This window comes from Magallana gigas, chromosome 7 (assembly GCF_963853765.1).
Source record: "Magallana gigas chromosome 7, xbMagGiga1.1, whole genome shotgun sequence".
Classification (NCBI taxonomy): domain Eukaryota; kingdom Metazoa; phylum Mollusca; class Bivalvia; order Ostreida; family Ostreidae; genus Magallana; species Magallana gigas.
Window position 1 is genome coordinate 38,814,773 of NC_088859.1, and position 20,987 is coordinate 38,835,759.

Below are 20,987 nucleotides of genomic sequence, written 5' to 3' on the forward strand. Positions count from 1 at the left end.
TATGGATTCCTTAAAGATATTACGAATTTTAAAATGTAAGCTTCTGTGGGCAATTTCATGATCCTGTTAATTGCGGTTGACAATTTTCGGTCTTTGAACTTCGGCCAAGAAATATACATCATTACGTAATCGCTGGCTACCCCAGTTTCCAACGGTTCTTTGAAGTGAAGCCGAGAGAGTAAGACCCGAATTTGGACTGATCTATTTTAGCCGAGGCAAGTGAAGGATTGTCGTTTCAAAATCAAACCTTTCAGTGGTTAATGATATATGTTTTTTTAAAACATTTTTTGTAAATATTGAAAATAAAAGTATATTAATTATTTTTAGTTTTAAAACTTTGATAAAACTTGCATTTTGATTTTATTTATATGCTGAACACCCCTCTAATATGGAATACCCTAACAGTTAAAGCTGCAGGTGTCACTAGGTTTAGCATCCTACACGCTGTTCTGAAGAAGACGACATGAGTTCCCCAAAAGGTAATTTTTAGCAGTTTAATGTTCATTTATATGATGTAGTGCAGCGCTGCAAATTACTTAATTTTATTAACTGAAGAACACGAGTCTTTGAAAACCTAATTTTCTTAATAATTTTGCGTTAAAATTGTTAAAAGTTTCTTGAAACTCGGAAAGTTTCTTGAACGTAATTACATGTCCTCATAGGTTTTTAGTCCTTTAGTCTTCAATGCATCATTTCATTTGAGCTGATGCATTAGCGATTAGCTTTTAATCCATATTATAGTTATCTAGAATAATTTAACTGTTTAATTAGGATATGTCAGGATCTCCCAAATAGGATTAAAAGGAACTATGATCAATTGATTGAACATTATTTGTTATCATCTTCTATAAAAATATGAAGTTAAGACTGTGATTCAAGATGAGTGTAGTGTATAATAATGTGCACTGGTCATGCTACATTCATTCTTATCTGTGGTAATGTCTGCACCAGCAGTCAGTTGAAAACGAATCTAAATGACCAAGATATGAATATATCGAGACTATATGACTTAGTTTTATTGAATAAATATATTACAATTTATAAAAATAGATTTAATGATAACATATATGTAAAATTTACTCTGTTATGAAATGCATTGTATTTAATTTTTTTGGAGAAAAAAAAATAAGTGAAACATTTCTTATGCCTCAAGAAGGAAGTAGTGAATGAATTGATTGCATTAGACTGCATAGTTGTGTTTGCAAAAAAAAAATTGATTTTAATTATAACGCAAGCATATGCATGATATTGGCATGAAAAATACATTTCACAGACAGTATTTGCAATGACTAATGTCGCATGATGTTTCAAGACCTCTAAAATTGTCTCCTAGTTCGTGGGCAAAGATTATAATATTGACTCGCATGCCAAAATGTTAAAAAAATCATATCTTGATTGAATCTTAATTGGTTTTGTATGTAGACTATTATTGTACATATTTGATTGCAAAATATTAAAAAAAATATATATTTATAGCTAGGCTTGGTGTTTCTAAAACTTAAATAATAGCCAAAAATAAAAGTTTTTGTTCCGTTATTTTTTATTACATATTAGATTTTGGACTACGAGTTCATATAACATCAAATACTGCAAGATTTGGATACTAGTAGTTTATCCTTTTGACATATTACCCTCTGTTTTTCCCTTGGCTGGTCAGAAATGAGAGTTAAATTTTTTGTTGAAAAATATTTTGCTCTTGCTTGAACTGGTTACTTTAGATGTTTAATTATGTAATATCAGGCAGAATTTTATGCAACTTTAAAATATGCAGAGGACTATATATGACATTAGCCTAATATGGCCCCCTAAAATGAACATCATCAATGTACTGTTATTCATTGCTTTTTTGTATAGATAATATACTTATGAAGTTTTGTCATAATTTTGATTTTGATCTAGATGCCCAAAATGTTGAAATATGAAATCAAAAAGTTAACCTTTTCCCACGATTTTCACAGTTTAACTACAAATGGCTTGTTTTCAAGCAGTTATTCTTTCTTTGGGCAATTGCAAGAACAAACAAAAATATTTTCATGAAAGATGTATCCATCCAAGACTTAAAATTAAGTGACAAAGAGTTTGTTCTTGTGAGACTTGTTCCAAGCATTGCACTATATTTCAGAATCAAAAAAGGAAAAGTAAACTAAATTTTTGACCAATTTTGATTGAATTACAAAAAAAGCGTCATTTCTTGCTTCACATACTGTGAGTGCATGGGTGCATATAAATCAAATAAATAGGTAAACAACATATATCAACTATTCTAAGAAAAAATAAATAAAAAATGTAATATACCTGAAACACTTTAAAAATACCAATTTCAACGAATAATTGATTGGGGTAAAATTTGACTGGTATCAAATATAGTTCTTTGCAAGAAATTATTCAATTTCCTTTGTTCGGAGTTTTTCCCCTTTATTCATGCAATTATTTGTTGTATCTAATGCATTCATTGCAATATATACATGTATTTTGTGTAACATTGTTAAGTTTATGAAAAACCATGTTTAATTACAAATTTTCAATGAAAAGAGATGGACTGATCAAAACATTTAAGATCCTATTTTTTAATTACTTATATTCATTAGGCCTAAAAAAAAATAATGGTTTGTTTCGGCTTTCATGATGAGAAAAAGTAGGGTCGGTAGGTAGGATTTTTTTTTTTTAATTTTCAAATAATTTTTTTCCCCTTATTGTAGTATGTATCGAGCAGTTTCCATTAGATACTGACACTCCTGAATAGTGTAAAATAAGAAATACTTTTTAAATATCTTTCCTGACTATTAAGCTGGCCTAAAGTAAACAATAAAAGATATTATATATAACAGATACTTCCTCTGTCAGCGATGAGAGCATAATTATTATCTACAACACATGGAAAAAAAAACATTTGAGTTACACTGATTTGAAAACAGTAACTGCTACAAGCATTTTTGTGACCAAAATTTGGAGTTAAAAAAAATTCCAAACCGAATCAAAATGGAAATAAACGATTTTCCATCAAAAATCCTTTAAAAAAAGTTTTGAGACGGCGGTAAAAGCTAGAGTCAGTCGGGAAAGTGGAAACAAACCATTTTTTTCTTGCGCCTAATTGAAATGTTGAACTTCTCAATTATATATTAGAGGTTGTAACATTAAAATGCACTTTTACAGAAATGTCTACTGAAAAAAAAATAGCATAACTTCTCAGCACACCCCTTACTTTTTCTGGTAAAACTAAAGCCGAATCGAACAAAAGAAAAGAATTCGATCATGTTTGTATATTGGTATGTTCCACTGATGTCTATAATCTTAACCTTTGAATTTTTCATGGTGGGTAGGTAGTTAGTTTTTTTTTATAGTTTTTCTTGCATATTGATAATCTGATATTCAAACTATTTTTTCTTGACAAAAAAGCTAAACAAACTCAATCTAAATATGTTATCAATATGACAAGGACAATCAATTTTAGAAAAAAACAATTGATTCAAATGCTGAAAAAAATTCTTGGGTAGGGGTACCTAAAACATCAATTTTTAATTTGGGCTTACGCCAAGCTTTATGCATGTTTTCAAATTATAATATGTATGTTTGTGCTTGCTTTTAATTTTCCATGTGTACTTTTGAAAATTATTGCTTATTTACGCAATTATGCGCCTTATACATATGTATATGTTGCTTTGTTTTAAGGGAATTTTGGCTCATTTTTAACTTTGAATTTTGGCTATATATTCAATATACCTAATAGTAAACAGTTTGTAAGTGCAATTCCTCTTCAACCACTGCATTCAAATTTTGTGAAACTTTGTAGGTATTTAGAATACAATATGTAGATGTGCATATTATCAGAAAAACTCCAATTCCAATTTCTCTGAGAATTCAAATTTCTACTACTACATATCATTATTTTGCTGGGATATTCTGCACTTTTTAACTTGTTGAATATAGTTGTAGCGTAGTAGTTTTACCTCATTATGGAATTGTTTTGTATTTAATTTTGTACCTAGCTTTTCATTATGATTTATGAGAAGTATTGTCAAGTATTGGGGAATGTGGGGTAAAAGAGCTTGATCACTTTTCTTTTATATGCATATTCTCAACAAAGCCATTGTTTTACAATGCACATAAAATTTGATAAAAAATCAGATGCAATATTTAATAAATTTTGTTGGCATTCCTTATTTGATATAAGTATCAAATCTAATTATGCACAGAATAATGAGAATTTCATCCCAAGTTGTAAGCTGTCAATGTGTCAGCAAACCAGGTATTCTTTAATTGGTGAGAACATTATCCGTAATCCATTGGACTCGACCCTTCATTGATAAACTGTATCCATAAAGGCCGCTCCAGATCAAAAATAATTATACTTCTACATAATCTGTACAACTAAACTGCAAATAACTTCCTATCTTAAAAACTGCAGGAGTGATTGTCTAGACAGATGATCCACCCTGTGTGCAATATTGTGGGGAAAAATACTCCTAAGTTTAAAAGCTGGAATTTTTTCCGAAAAATTCACAAAAACAAATTACAAATAATGTATGTTCAATTGAACTGCAAAACAAAAAAGTTCTTATCTTGAAAACTTTAGGAGGAGTTATTAAAATCTAAGTAATGTGCACATCTCTTATCTGTAAACAACTGTAGCCCTTTTCACAAAAAAGGTTTTGCATAAGATTTCAACTTAAGAATATCTTACGAGAAATCTTAAGTGCTTTTCACGAACGCATTCGTAACAGGTTTCACTTAAGAATTTACTTACGAGTTATCCTTTCCCTAGCAACGATTTGAATTCACTTAATAATTCTTATAAAACAGAAGAAACATATAAATTAACCAACATTCTCATTAAAAAGATGCAAAACTGAAATTATATACCAGTTACATCGAGTGAAATCAGTGTGGTGTAGTAGAAATCAAAATAGGACGTCACAATCACAATGTGTGTTTAGTGTGACATAGGAAAATCTTACGAGAAAAATTTGCCGTAAAAATTTTTGGAGAATTTATTAATTTGTGTATTTTTTCAACAATAACTGCTATATAATGCGAAATAATGGTATAATGCGGCTTAAAACATTAAATTTAGCTGTTTTTCTTGTATATTTTACATAATACAATTATTATTTACAGTTTTGAAATACTTACGAGAGGGTATGTGCTGTCGTAAAGTTACGACAAATTTTACACGTAAGAATCTCATAAGACGTTTTGTGAAAATGAATAAAAACTTAAGTTTTCACTTACGATAAAAATTAATCGTAAGTTTTTTTGTGAAAAGGGCTACTGATCTGCAAAATAAAATATCTTGTCTTGAAAACTGTAGGAGGAGTTATCTGGCTAAATGGGGTACCTTTTTGGCATCCTCCCGCCCACCATTTTTACCATTTTTTTACCATTTCAATAACCAGATTTTTCCTATGGAAAACCCTGTTAAAAATGGCTTGAACTTAGGAATAAGGAATCATTCTTTAAGTATTGATATTATGAGATCAATAGGGTCAGGGCATGATCAAATCCAATAAGGCCAAAGGAAGGACTACATGCTGTATTATGCAATTCTCTCCCCCCCCCCCCCCCCTCCCTTCCAATGTTAAAGTTCTAATATAGAAGCTTTAAAATAAGATTGAACATAGTTGAAATTATATCAAAAATATGGGATGTTTGTGAAACACTTAAAGGGCTGACAAATCCGATTGCCTGACGCCTGGGGCAAGTGATTTTTCCGATAGGGCAAGTAAAAATTCGGTAGGAACTTGCCCGTGGGCAAGTGACTTTCCGATCAGGCAAATATTCGCATATATGTACGGAAAATGAAAGTACCGTATTTTGCCGAATATTATTAAATATGCACTTTTTCATAGAAAATTCTTTATGAACTAAGGGTGCTTAAATTATACACCATGAGGCTGATAGGATTTTGACATTTTTTTTCCTGGTGCATCAGGGCTATCAACATTGAATAAAATTCTCACTACTGTTCTTCAGTACTACGTACTGATCTTGTGTTTGTTTATTGTAATGTTTAAAACTTATTTAATCTTTGTTAGAGCTTTTAATTGCAAAAACTGTTTTGATTATAATCTGTTCACAGATAAATACTTATATAAAATGGCAGTTTAACATAAACTTTAGCTGTTTATTCTATGTTCAACTTCTTTGAACTGTGTTCACCGTCTCCATGTACGCCGCCATAACTGATGCTAAAAATAGGTATGTGCCCGTTATCACTCGCTAATCATAATCATAGCCTAAAGCTTTTTAAAAATTAAAATATCAGGCTTAATAAATATGATTAGATATAATTAGTTAAATTAAACAACTCACTGAAGATTCATTTAACCTTTATTTTTAACACCTCTGTGGCTTTATTTAAACCACGGTTGTGAACGCATGTGCACTTGTCACGTATTATCTTGGACATTTACCTTAGGTGAAAGAAATTATCAAAACACCCAAAACTGTTAATAAAATGTTTATTTTTTACCTTTACAACAAATCTAATAAAATATCAATATGTAAAGTGTTGATTTTCTTTAAATACACATTCTTCAAGAGGAAGAGATGTTAAATCCAGATGATATACGGTATATTTCATAAAGAGTATTAAAAGTGGAAAAATAAAGGGCAAAAACATTGAACGGTATGTTTATTTTTATATTCAAATAAAGAATTTGGTAGGGCTAGTAGATATTGAGGTAGGGCAAGTAAATTTTGCCTAGCCGCTTGCCCAAGGGCAAGTGCTTAAAAAATGTATTTGTCACTCAGCCCCTGCATTTTTGCCCGGGCCCTCCTTTGGAAACATCCACAGAGAAAATGAACACAAACTGCAAACATTGGAACTTTTATAGGGGCATAACTCTGTCGAAAATTGCTTGATCGTACTTAATACCAAACTTGACCTAGGTATTATTATGATTAATAAGTATACTATAATTCATTTCAATATATGCAACCTCTGCAAAGAAAATGAACAGAAACTGCAAATAATTGGATTTTTTATTTACGTCCAAGGTGCATCACTGTGTCAAAAAATGCAAGACCGTACCCAAAATCAAAATTGACCCAGATATTATTATGATCATTAATCTGTACACCATGTTTCATTCCAATATCTACAATAACAGGGAAGAAAATGAATGGAAACTACTGGTGCACCGACAGACATTTGCACATCAGCAAAGCAATATGCCTAGCCCTCTCTTCTTCGAAGGGGGAGCATAATAAGTTTATACAGGTATAAGGTTATTGGCCAAGTAATGTCATTATGTAGAAATTTTGTAAAAAAGATTTTGATAAATGAATGATTAGGAGCAAAATATGGGTGTTTTGTGACGGGTTTTTGACTGGGAAATATCTAGCTCATGCTTGCTCAAGTATCATTTTTAACATTAATGTGTATGATTACATGTAAAAAAAATCTTACTTCAGCTCTATACTTCCAAAGGCAAAATTGAAGGAAAATTGACAATATTTTCATTTGTTTGCAAAATTGCAGGAATTTTTTTTATTTTAGTGACATCATAGATGAACAGCTATTGGACAATGATGCCCTATAACAAGATGAATGTGACAAACATTTCAAGAAGATTTGATTTTAATAAGACCCTATTTAAAAATTAATATCTGACTGTATCAAAATATTATAGTCCTTTATGACAGATTTACTCACTCCTTAACTGAAATGATCTCCTCATTATATTCTAAGGATAATTTTTTATATAATTTTCAGCAAGTGTATAATTTAAATATCAAATCCGTCAGTCGCTCGGTCAATTGGTCTGTGTAGTTTACGTTCAGTTTCTTCACAAGGGTTGCAGATACTGATATATCACACATACTGAAATGAAATTTGCTATACTGATTAATCATCACAATATTTGGGTCAAGATCAATTTTGGGTACAATCAAGCAATTTTTGACAGAGTTACATCCCTTGGACTTTGAAAAATTCCAAATATTTGCACTTTCCATTCATTTTTTCACAGAAGTTTTTAGGGGGGGGGGGGCATAAGTGGTTCACAAATAACTCTTGTCATTTAGTAAGCATGAAAACTCTGCTTGCTCTCCAACAGTAAGTCACCTACGTCAAGGATGAAATTAGGAAACTGTTTTGAATTTGACTTGCTGTGTTATCACAGATAAAGACACTAGAAAATGTATTGAGTGCCGAATTTTCTGCATTTTCTAAAATTCTCCATACGTTAAATGTGGAAAATAGTCAAAATACTCCCGTCTGCATTTCCATATATTAAATACAGGATCCGAGGTGCGGGTAATGTTGTGAAATTGACACTCCTGAATTTGACCTGGTGACTTAAAGGATAGTAGTACGTGTAGTAAGATGTATTGGTAAATGACCAGTGTTAGTTGTACGGTACATTAAGTTGTCATTTTCTAGAAATTAATACCCTGTTTTGTTTTTAGATTTCAGTACTCTCTCCTCCAAGAACTGGCTGTGGGTTGAAACCCCATTGACAGAGGACTTGCTGATGAATGACAAAGACACTTTTAGAGATGACCCAGAAGTATCCATGAGTAATTACAGCAGAGGGTCTGAGGTCCAGTATCCCTCCAGTAGCCGCAGGAGGGATCTAACCACCCCCCAGTACTTTCCACCCACTACATGGAGTAATGGCGAGAACCATCCAGATCCCAGCTGTCGGTACATTGACAACCCGTTCGCCCTGGGAATGCCTTGGGACATGATGGAAAAGACCTCGGTGCCACCAGCTGAATCTTCTCGAAGACCATCTTATTCGTCTTCATCCTCTGCCTCCCCTACACCACCCATGACCCTAGGTTTTCAGAATCTGTCTTTGGCCTCAAATTCATCCACCACCCAAGAAGACAAAGGGTTCAGAGAGGACAGAGGGTGCGTTCTGTGCAAAAAAAACTGTAAGCCAAAGTCCTTCTACTCCACTCATGTATTGAAGGCCAACAACGGAGTGGTGATTTGTCCAATTCTGAGGGAGTTCACCTGTCCCAGGTGTGGAGCTACAGGTGACCGTGCCCACACACTCAGATTCTGTCCGGTGGCAAGGAAAGAGAATCACATCTAAACTACCCAGTACTTAACATAATGTGAAAACTCAACAGTGATCGTAACTTCTTTGGCCATACCAGCATAGCTTGGAAAATCCTCAAAATACGAACTGGAGTCCATTTCCATCAGTTTGAAGTTCATGAAACAATTGTCTTTAATATAGTATTTTAAAATAATATACATGGGATTGCAATCAATATTTTTAGCACCCAAAAGTTTTAAAATGTACAGACACATTATTAAATGTTTAAGAATGAGACAAATGCATACATTTCAGGATATGCACTGTTTTTGGCAGGGCCAAAAAAGATGTGAATGCTGACTCAAGGAACAGATTTTAATAAATATGATAATTTGTGTGTAAATTTATACAAATATTGGATTTGAATTTTATTTTATAATAATTTTATAGCTATGCTGAGGATTCATTTTCAATGAATGATAAAATTGGAACTCATTCTGCATTGATTTTAGCAAAAATTTTACCATAGTAAAGTCTCAATTTAATAGGCCTCACCTTTTCCACAATGTAATGTAAATACAACTTTCATTGATAGTTTGTATGAATACTAGTTATATGTATGAATACTAGTTATATGTATGAATACTAGTTATATGCACTCAGGTTGTACAAACACCTAAAGGGACCATTTTGGTCCATTTTGTTGAAAATATGAACATTTTAGTATCGATTTATTTTTACATAGATAATAGTAGCTTTTTATAAAAATTGTGATTAATTGAATACTTACTTGAATAAAATTTTGGAATATATCTTGTTGTTCATTTTACTTACCATCCCAATTTGGCAAAGGTGTTGTTTACAAAATAGTCCCCGATGTAGTCTAAACTACCTACTCTCTGTTTTTGCTTGTGATTCTGCTTCACCTTGAATTTTTTCTGAGAAGTTATAAAAAAATATTGGTAGTCTGGCTGTATCAAAATACTTGCAGCTGAAGAAATTTGCTGTCATTATTTTCTCAGAATTTCAAAGCACTGTAAAGCAGGCTTGTGGTTCATAGCCCAGGATCAGGAAATATCTTGAAATTCAAAGTCTTTATCATGTTTTCAGAAATCCATTACCTATTAAGTAATAACAGATTGACAATTAAAATGTGAATGCAGGGATATGCATGTACAAATTGTACAAATTCTGGCTTGAGTTGTAAGATAGCTCCATGATCTCAGTGTGCAAAATTTATGATGACCATTCAAATGATCTATTCATATAGATGAACAAATTGATTAAGAATATCTCCTTCAAAGTTAAGTTGAATCCAAGGGTCATAATCTTGAAGTAGGTGAAGGACTTAACAGACCAAGAACCCACTGATTGTTAAAGAAAATTGAGTATAAATAACTTCAGTTTGCTTAAAAAGTCCTTGAGTTACTACAGGTAAATCAGATACTTACCCAAAATAATTTTGAAGGAAGGACTATGATGCCGCCTTTTTCTTGTAACTGATCAATATCTGTAAAATCTACAGGGCCGCTGATGTAATCAAATGCCCGAGACTTAACAGTCCAGTAATCTCTTGATGTGAAAGTTGCATGCTGTAGTGTGGTGCTCGCATTGCACTGAATCTGTAGGGGATTTGTTGGTATCACACAATTACTGTAAAATACAGAACTTGAACTTGTATATGGATAGTAAGAGCTTTATGTACAATTTATAAAAGAGTTAAATTACATATTTACATATACCGGTGCTCTTATATAAAACAAAAAAATTGCAGATGGGACATTTTTTACATTTTAGATAAAACAAGATATCTGTGAGCCAATGCTCACTAGCGATACCCCCGCTCTGATGTGAATATGCAAAATAAGCAAAGTCGACATTTAACAGAAAGCTGGCATCCGATTGGTACAAAAATATATCCCACAATATGGCATGCCTTAACAAATAGTGTGTTAAAATTTCAAGCATCTGCGATAAATAGCTGCTGAGAAATCTTTGAGAAAAATTTGTTTGAAAATTTTGACTAAAATAAACAAAGTACTCGTTTAACAGGAAGTTGACGTCCGATTGGTACAAAAATATATCCCATAATATGGCATGCCTATACAAATACTGTGTAAAAATTTCAAGCATCTGCGATAAATAGTTGCTGAGAAATCTTTGACGAAAATTTGTTTGAAAATTTTGGTCAAAAAATTAGCAAAGTCGTCATTTAACAGGAAGTTGACATCCGATTGGTACAAAAATATATCCCACGATATGGCATGCCTTAACAAACACTGTGTAAAAATTTCAAGCATCTGCGATAAATAGTTGCTGAGATAAATGCGACAGAAATGTTTGTTACGGAAGGACAGACAGACAGACAGGCACACAAGGGTAAAACAGTATACCCTCTCTCCTTCGGAGCGGGGGTATAAATATGATTTAGAATATATGGCTTTCTACAAAATATTATTAATGAATGAAAAAAGATTTTAGTTAATTGGTATTTCATGGCCCTATGAACCTATGGTGGTTTTGGATAGAAATCTTGACAACAACATGTCAGTAAGTACCTAAGACGTTTGGGGTAAACTAAGTCACTAGTGACCTATTGCAATTGGTCTCCATCCATCGCTGTGCATTGTTTGTTAACAATTTTGCATTTTTTTCAGGATAAGAGGAATCTGATTTGTAACAATGACCTTACCAGGATTGGGGCCTCATGATAAGGGTCAAATATGCAAGAAAAGGCCAAATTTTTAAACATTTTCCCCTCTAACCCAAGCAATTTAATTTATTTACCAATTAAGGGCCCTCAAGGGGCAACATGGAGATTGTACATAAAGCGTTCAATGTACATAAAACATTCAATAAACATAATACAAGAGGGAAAGAGTTTTGAAAAATATACATTTGTATATACATGTATAAAAATGGTCATTCATATGTTCACGTAGCCCTTTACCTATATCTTCTTCTCTACTCCAATATATATTTGAGAAAAACTAAATGCATGATTATATCCATGAATCCCTCTACCTAAATTGTGAAATTCACGGCCCCTGGATCATGGGTTCAGTCCCTTAGGCAAGGTCAAAAGTTACAATTTTTTGCCTAAGGAGTTAGGGTCTAGATATAAATTCAAGATTTCTCTGACTCTTGCCCCCTTTTAAGAATTAAATATATCCTAATTCTAATCCCTCTCGTCGTGGTCAGAGTAATGGTTAAGTATTGGGCTGAAATTGTTACCCCAACTTCAACAAGAGAGATTCGAAATTTACCTTCTCATAATATCTATATGCTTTTTTATATACCATATACAATATATATAATATATATATATATATATATAAATAAATATATACTTTTTTTTTTTTTTTTTTTTAAATTCCATCTCCTATAATATATCCAGTATCGTGTATACAAAATGTAATCAAATCCTCAGCCCTATCGCTGCGTCTCACACGAATGATTATTCACTGACCACTTCTCGTGGGATTTGACTTACGATATAAATATATCCTAATTCTAATCCCTCTCGTCGTGGTCAGAGTAATGGTTAAGTATTGGGCTGAAATTGTTACCCCTTTCAACAAACAAGCTCAAATTATAATTAAACCATTCATTCGTTACACCCTCTCCTATTCTTCCCAATACTCAAAACTAAACAAAACACAACATATTAACTTGTCATTATATTTAATTATCAACATAGCATTTGAAAAGCTGCATATACAAATTTATTACTACACAAAATTCATAAATTTGATGATTGATATCCACTCATAAAATACAAACATAGAATGAATATACTTTACAGCCCTTAATACATCATTATCATCATAAATCATCTTAACATATTAGATACTTGGAATACACAAAATTGCTCACAAAACATATAAACAATCAACTCTCAATCATAAAGGTTTTAAGCTCATATTCTCCCCAAAACTAAAATATCTTATCCTGATCTCTACAAAAATGGTTTTAAATTTGAATCATCTCCAAATTTTAAGAATTTTCTCTCAGCGTCTCCTTCCCGAGATGCAACCCCTGCCAGTGCTGTCCCTATGACTCCCCTATCAGCAATCTTTGAAATTCTAGAGTATCTTTCGAAAGTGGATTTTGTAGCCCAACCGATATGGTTCATAATAACTCCAGAAGATGGATCCAACCCTGACAAAGCTAAGGATATTGTACAACCTGATCTTAAACTATGTGGAGTTTCCCCTTGATCCACACCTAACACTGCAAGGTAGTGTTTCAATCTAGTATAAACTACTGACGAGGATAAAGGTGCATCCAAAATCTCCTTACCCGAACGGCTCAAAGGCCTGAACAAGTAACCAGAAGAAATGTCAATGCCTAATGACTTCACTCCTACAGCATATGTTTCTAAACCATGCACAGGACACACAGATTTATCATGAATTCTAAATATAGTAAACTGATTCACCTGACCGTTTGACAAAGTTTTTCCTACCATATGAGAAAAAAGCAAACCTTTATTATCTGGCAGGCACTTCACCTCTTGAGCAATACATTGTCCTAAATCATTTGCTCGATCTCCTGCAAAAAACTGAATTTTGAAAAAAGCCTGATCCCTCAAGTAAATAAACCTCTTATCCACCCCCAGACTTCCTGACTGCAGATTTTCATCAATATAACAACAAATAGCTTTTAATTTTGAAAAAAATAAAGGTTTTGCCTGTTTTGGAACAATGTGTGCTATTGACTGCTCTTTTTTGATTGCCTTCAAATATTTCTTTACCATAGGGGCACATGCAGGATTACCCCCATTCAAATTTCTATCCCAATCTTTTCCCAACCCTAAATCCTCAAATACTGTTTTCAACTGACCGATCAAAGACTGAACTGTTCCAAAAGCTAATCTCTTTGGACATGAACATTCACTAACATCAGACATCTTCCCTAAATATCCACAATGAATATCATGAACCTTTGTTTTCCCTTTCTTATCTTTAAATATCAAAAACATTTGCACAAGATACGGGATAGTCTGCAAAATATCCACATAAAATTGTTCTCTGACGAACTTATTGAATTCTTTCCCTAAAGATGACAGTTTTTTAGCATAACTAGAATTATCTACCAAAGAATACAAATACTGGAGACGGTTTTCACTAAAATAATCAAAACTCTTCAAATTTCTTGTAAGTGAAGACCTTTCATCCTGTGTAACCTCCACCTACAACGAAAAAGATAACCTTCCTGCAATTAACTTCCACTTTAGACCTACCTTATCTAAAACAAAACCTTGTTTTGAAGGTAATTTTAGGACCCCTGTATCTCCCTTATTCCCAAGAACAATAAAAGATTCTACATATAACCAGAATAACGGCCACCATACTGGAGTGGGGACAATCTCAGGAACAACAACTGTGCACTTTCTAACCCTCTGACTCTCTAAGAATTTCAACAACACAGATATTAAACAAAATGGAGGAAAAACATATGGGTTGTCCTCTAAGGACACATCCTGTGAGAAGACATTAATCCCACTTGACAATGGAGATGGACCTTGTGTAAAATGTCTTAACTTCTCACCTCTCTCATTCAGCATCACATTTGAATCCAGAGCCATCAAATCTACCGAATGAGGGCCATATGCTAACTGAATCTCAGACCATGATTTTTCAGATAACTGACAATCCTGAAATGAAAGAGACCTAGAAGGCCCATCTGCCGCATTATCTCCTGATGGAATGAAATGCAACTTCAAATCTACATTATTTTTCTCTGTGAAAACAAAAATGCTCTTCATAATATTGTTAAACCTGACATCCTTACCTCCCTGATTTTCCCAAACATGAACCAGAGCCTTATTATCTACATATGCATCAACCCTGTGATTCTCTACCTGCTTACCCAAAGACAACAAAGCATTCAATCAAGCATCTCCCTCTTTAAGATGGATAGGTCTTTTATCATCTATGCCCCAGAAATCTCCAAACGACTCTTTCTGACTAAAAACTAAAGCTCCCCACTTATAACCTGATGAATCTGTTGCTAAACTAATCTGTAAATGCCTTTCACTTCTCCAAGAAACAAAACCATTCCAGTTGTCTAAAAATTTCCAAAATTCAATCTCCTCTCTTAAAGCCCCTACCACCTCTACTCTCCTGGAATTTCTTTCCGCCATCCCAATAGCCCTATGAACCTCCCTAGAATAAAGCCTGGAAGCAGGAACGACTAAAACAAACGAAATACATTTCCCTGCAAACCGTTGAAGGGTTTTTATGTCTACACTATCCTCACTCAAAATGAAATCTCTCAACTCAGCAAACCTATTTCTCTTCTCCTCAGGGAGCAAAAATGCTAATTTCTGAGAGTCAATCAATAGACCTAAATACTTCAGAATTTTTTTCGGAATCAGAACACATTTTTCAAGAGCCAAAAAATACCCTAATCTTACTAACAACTGGCACACAATATAAATGCTTCTATAAAGTACTAGAAGTTTTTGATTCGTAAACAAAGACTTTCCATGCCACTCTGAAATCATACGGTCATCAATGTACTGAAGGCAAGGTACACCCAATCGCCTACAATAAGCTGTAGCAAAATAGCCTAATTTCTGATATATGTATGCACTCAACTTAAAACCAAATGGAATTGTATTATACACAAAAAACCAACCGCCAAATTGAAAACCAAAATAAGACTTTGACCTTTCACTAACCCTCACATGGTCATACCCAGACTTGTCATCTACAGATGCCATAAAATGATTCCTACCAACTAATCTTGGAACTTCCTTCAATGTATCAAGCTGAAAAGGCTTATCCATTACCCATAAATTCAAAAATCTTTCGTCGTGACAAAGTCTAGGTTTTGTATGTTCTACTGTAAGTGGAAGTATCAGATGAGGTGGAACACAATCCCCAACCTTACCCCAAACCAAAATTGTACCACTTTTAATCTTCTCAATAATAGTAGAAGAAATAAACCCCCCGAAATGTCTACAACTAGACGAGTTTGGAAAATATGCTTCAGGTGGGGTTGCACAATCATAATTTTTTCCCTTGAAATTTCCCTTAAATTTCCTAAAATAATGTTCTACATTAACCCCCTCTCTTAACCACTTTCTTGCTTCCTCATCCAAACCCATTCTCTCCCACTCATCCAAATGATTATGAATATTTCCTGCAACAAATTGTCTTGGATCTCTAAAATATATATCTTGTAAACCTACTTCTAAATCATTTTCAACAATACTCTCTGCTAACAAAACATTCTCTGGAGGCAGAACAAACTCTCCTCTGTAATTCACCCAACACTTAGAAATATCCAAATCTCTTCGAGGTATATCTAAAGGAGAAAATTCTAAAGCTTCTTTCTCCCACTCTGGAATATCAGGATGAAAATGAAACCTCTTACATCTCATGGACTCACTCTAAAACATAACAGAAATATTACAGAGAAAAGTTTATTCTACCCCCAGCCGCGTGAAATAATTCACTGAAAGGTTAGTACCTTTGGCAAGAGGAAAATAAACAACAAAATTTGGAAAACAAAGTCTTCTCATACAAATTTCCATAACTTTCCAACATTATTAAATATCTTATTCCTTTTTTATTTTTGGACATGCTGCAACAAAATGACCCTTTTCTTTACAAAAATAACATACCCTTGGGTTAGAATTTTGACCATTTCGAGCTCTGTTACCCCCTCTCCCCTGCCCAAAACCTATGTAACCTGGCATTGGCATAGGAGGAAAAAACCCCAAAGGGAAATTATTATACATTGGAGCTAGATAAGGAAAAGATGGAACATTACTAACATTGGTTTCCTTAACCTTCTCTTTCTCATTTTCTTTATCATATTTTTTTCCCTTAACCCATTCAGCAATGGCGGTAGAAATCTTTCTATCTTCACTAGACCCTATCAGTTTCAAACATAAGCCACACACATCCTCCTTTTCTTCAAAACGCCTGCATGCCTGAAGAGCTTTATTAAAAAACTCTGCATCCTTATGCCCCTCACACTTTGCAACATCAACCAGCATCTCCAGTGATGCGATAAGAACATGCGACGGTGTCAACTTCGGTCGAGCTGCCAAAAGGCATACCTGTCGGATTGCATCATCCACCTTCTGTTCTCCTGACTTAGACTTCAACACCGATACGTTCTGCTCCAATCCTTTCAGTCTATCTTCAAGATTGGCCGCACCATCCCCGTTACCAGTACAAGGACCTACATAAACCACAAACTCACTTCAATGCACTTTTATTCACAAAATCATCAGAATATAATTCAACATATAAACCTTACTTACCACTGCTACCAGCAGCAGATGGCGCTATCTCCGTCAAAACCTGACCCTTGGGTGCTCCCACATTATTTGCATGCAAAATTGAAAAATGCATAATCTTCCTAACCAAATCCACTGACTCCTCCTGACTAAGGATGATCAACAAAGACTGGATTGTCTCCCCTGTAAGTCTGTTGAATTCTACTTTCAACTCTTCCAACGAATATTTCTCTAATGGATGATCCTTCTTCAACCTTGCGAATGTATCTATCTGCATCCCAGGTTGATTAGACTTCAATTCCATAATCACCGGCAACAAGCTCTTCCCCAATAATGAATGCTTTGGCTTCAACACCAAGGTCATCTACAACATAATTACACAAATTATTCCCACAATAAAAGTTTTTTTTTTTTTTTTTTTTTTTTTTTTTAACATGCACTTACTAAATAAAACACACACCTAGCACGTCAATAAAAGCTCTAATATGTATATCTCCGTATATAAAATAACAAAACCGCATGCATAAACAGACATGTGCAGACCAAGTAAATGCGAACCCCATGCAGCCGGCTAAAACCGCGCATGAAAAACGTGCTACATAACACTGTACCTATAAGAATCGCTAGCCCCTTCTCAAACCTCTCTTAACACTATTAAACAAACACAAAGTTTGTAAAATTCACACACAAATAACAGAATAACACCCTGTATATCTACAAAAACTCTAATATGTATGTCCCAATATCAGTTAACAGAACTGACTACGTAAAATAGACACGTGCACGCCAAGTACATGCCAACACCCAGTTGGCTAAAACCGCGCATGAAAAACGTGCTACATAAAACTGTACCAATAAGATTCGATATCACGTTCTCAAACCTCTCATACTATTAAAAGCCAATATTAAACAAACACCAAGTTTGCAAAATGCTTACACACACAGAATAATAAACGCACACCCAGTACGTCTACAAAATTCTAATTACCAAATACGTAAAACAGACACGTTATGTACACCAAGTACATGCCAACACCCAGTTGGCTAAACCAAACGTGCTTCAGTAAAACTGTGACATAAAATCGCTAGCACGTTCTCAAATCTTTCATAAAATTATTAAAAACAAACACTAAGTTTTTAAAATGCCTACATAAAACGCACCCCAAACACGTATGCAAAACTTAACTAAGTTATAAACAACCAAAATATATATACTATATTTACAGTTTTACACACATAGAATGAAATTAACCAATAGCCAACGCATATAATAGGTTACAAATATAACATTACAGATAATTACCTCGAGAATTTAAAGGAAACTCCTGGCCGGCAAAAAGCAAGCAAAGCGTCCGCTCTGATCGATGCGTCTCACAGGAATGATTATTCACTGACCACTTCTCGTGGGATTTGACTTACGATATAATGTTTGCAAAAATCAAGTAATAAAAGCAGGGGAAATGAAGAGAGGAGTCTTTGAGGGTTTAGACTAAAAGATGCAGCTTAAACTGCAAACGCGAGACTTCCTGACAAGTCCATCTATGGGTTTTGGTACTCAAGTGACCATCAAGGCCTGTGGGCCTCTTGTTTATCAAAACTACCGGTACACTATAGTCAACCTTTATTACCTTGAACTCTGAAGGCCTAGCTTAGACTCATACACAATAAATACCATAAAAGAATTCTAAATATTGATAGTAAAATGTAAAGGAAACGAATAGAATGGTCCACCCACTTCAACATATTTATGAAGCACCTAAGTTTAGTTGAACAGCAAGTACACAGACCTTGTGCCCTTCTCTAACATGGAGCTGAGATCCTGCCACTTCCTACCGACCCATCCCGCACAGTCGTCTACTCCACCGGGAAAGTAGTCCAACAGCTGGGTCATCAGGAAAGGACTGCTGGGAGCTACAGCCGCATAGTACTGCAGATAGAAAATAATCCCACTTTACTGGGTTTAAATTCCAAAGGGGGGAGGTTTTGACTGAACAAAATGTGTCATTTCAGTCAAAATACAGCATGAAAGGGCAACAAATGCATATGAGAAAATATATTTCTATACAGCTGATTTTATGGGTTATTTCCTTTTAGAAATTAACTCTTTTTTTTTTTACTGATACTGAAACATAATTTATAATTTAAACATCATTTTATTCTCTTAAGAGGTTACATGCTAAATTTCAAATTTGGAGCCTTGCTCCTAGATTACAGTGCTGTAGGGTGTATGATGAGATGACCTACCTCAGACACTTTAATTTTTTCTTTCATTCTAAAAAAACAAAGAAAAGAACACGATTAATTGAAAGGCTTTGGGAACAAATCAAATAAAGCTTACCTTAATGATCTTCCTAACTTACAAATATATGAGTCTTGTGACGGTGCAGTTTTCCACGACTTTGTGAGGTACCTTCCCTTCGCCAAACATCAGGTCATATATGTTAACCAAATCACTCACTGGCACGAACCTACGCCACAGAAAAGTAGGGAATTTTCTAACATGACTTGGAGGCTTCTATGAATTTTTAAGAAATAAAAGTTCATTTAATTTATTCAAGAATTAATAATTTAAGATATTTTCATTTTGTGTTTATTCTATATATGTATGCTTACCATTCAAGGAATGGTTGGATATGGTCAAGGTTCAGATCATATGCCAGGACAACATCACTACCTTTGCAAAAATTTATAATACAAAAATAAAGTATCAGTGATGCTGCTCTGAATGTGAATTACATTCACAATTAAATGTGAATTATGTTTACAATTGATGTATCTTTCAACATGATACATCTAACAAAGTTTAGATACCGTAGTTAAACCTTTGTTCATTTTACACAGGACATATCTCAACACAAATTTTATCACATCAAACTGAATCCTGTGTTTTCAATATGGGCATCAGTTTTCATACACTAGTATTTAGTAAAATTCCCAGTTCCAAGGAGTTTGAATAATGGTAACCATAAAATATACCATTAAAATTTTCAATCAGTACTTTGAAACATTTTTTAAGTAATATCATTCTACATGTTATATATTTGATCTAAAAATTGATGCAAGTATACATGTAAGGCATAATGAACATGGTCATCAATGTGAAGACCATAGCAGATTTCTTTAAAATCTAGTTAATATGGTCCAGTTGGCTAAATCTAGCTAATATTAAACAAAACAAACAAAAATGCCTGTAAATAAGGGGTTTGCAATGAACTTGAATTGATGGTCACCATCTCAACAGTCTATTTTATACTAATATGGAAATAAATTAATTTAGTAAAATCTCACCAAGTTCAGCAAAAACAGCAGCTTCTTGAAAATTCCCATGGAAATTCAACTGCAATGTAAGACACAACATTACATATATACAAAATATACCCAAAGCACCGATGTCCACTTCATTAGAACCAATAATTAACATACTGTACATAGATTTTTATTGGAAAATGTGGATATAAAGTATAAATTATTTCACTTCAAACATCAAAATCTGTGTTCCTTCCTCATATGTATGCTTCTCCATTTCTTCAGATGAAAATTGGGTCAAGATTTCAGTTGCTGTTCAGTTTATAGTCCAGTTTAAGACTCAGAATCTTACAGTAAGCCATCATTTCAGTTCAGACTAAGGATGCTACATTTAATTTACCATCAGCTTAGTTCAGCTTAGATTAACCAGTTTAGTTTAGTTTAAACACAAGACCTGTTTTAATGAAAAGTAAAATACTGGTTCAAATAAG

At 33.6% G+C, this 20,987-nt stretch overlaps 3 protein-coding genes across 4 annotated transcripts in view; 1 reads left to right on the forward strand and 2 right to left on the reverse strand.

Annotated features, from left to right (window-relative positions):
• The window catches only part of LOC105347431 (phosphatidylinositol-glycan-specific phospholipase D), a 28,553-nt gene that overhangs the window by 7,366 nt on the left and 200 nt on the right, over positions 1 to 20,987 (reverse strand). The window contains exons 2-8 of one of the 2 annotated variants that reach the window (XM_066066579.1): positions 20,539 to 20,587; positions 19,864 to 19,924; positions 19,611 to 19,718; positions 19,495 to 19,522; positions 19,038 to 19,177; positions 10,442 to 10,643; positions 9,825 to 9,928 (exon numbers count right to left, since the gene is read on the reverse strand). In XM_066066579.1, coding sequence (XP_065922651.1) covers positions 9,825 to 9,928; positions 10,442 to 10,643; positions 19,038 to 19,177; positions 19,495 to 19,522; positions 19,611 to 19,718; positions 19,864 to 19,924; positions 20,539 to 20,587 — 692 coding nt within the window. The remainder of the gene's footprint in view (positions 1 to 9,824; positions 9,929 to 10,441; positions 10,644 to 19,037; positions 19,178 to 19,494; positions 19,523 to 19,610; positions 19,719 to 19,863; positions 19,925 to 20,538; positions 20,588 to 20,987) is intronic. The other variant, XM_066066580.1, reaches the window with a different exon arrangement.
• On the forward strand, positions 372 to 9,602 carry LOC105347430 (protein nanos). Its single transcript, XM_011456530.4, has 2 exons — positions 372 to 479; positions 8,410 to 9,602. Exons 1-2 carry the CDS (start codon positions 464 to 466, stop codon positions 9,042 to 9,044), a joined length of 651 nt encoding a protein of 216 aa, XP_011454832.4. The 5' UTR covers positions 372 to 463; the 3' UTR covers positions 9,045 to 9,602.
• On the reverse strand, positions 15,471 to 18,665 carry LOC117685525 (uncharacterized). Its single transcript, XM_034459959.2, has 3 exons — positions 18,554 to 18,665; positions 17,275 to 17,614; positions 15,471 to 17,192 (listed from the first exon to the last, which is right to left on the reverse strand). The coding sequence occupies exons 2-3, from the start codon at positions 17,612 to 17,614 to the stop codon at positions 16,561 to 16,563; spliced, it is 972 nt and encodes a 323-aa protein (XP_034315850.2). The 5' UTR covers positions 18,554 to 18,665; the 3' UTR covers positions 15,471 to 16,560.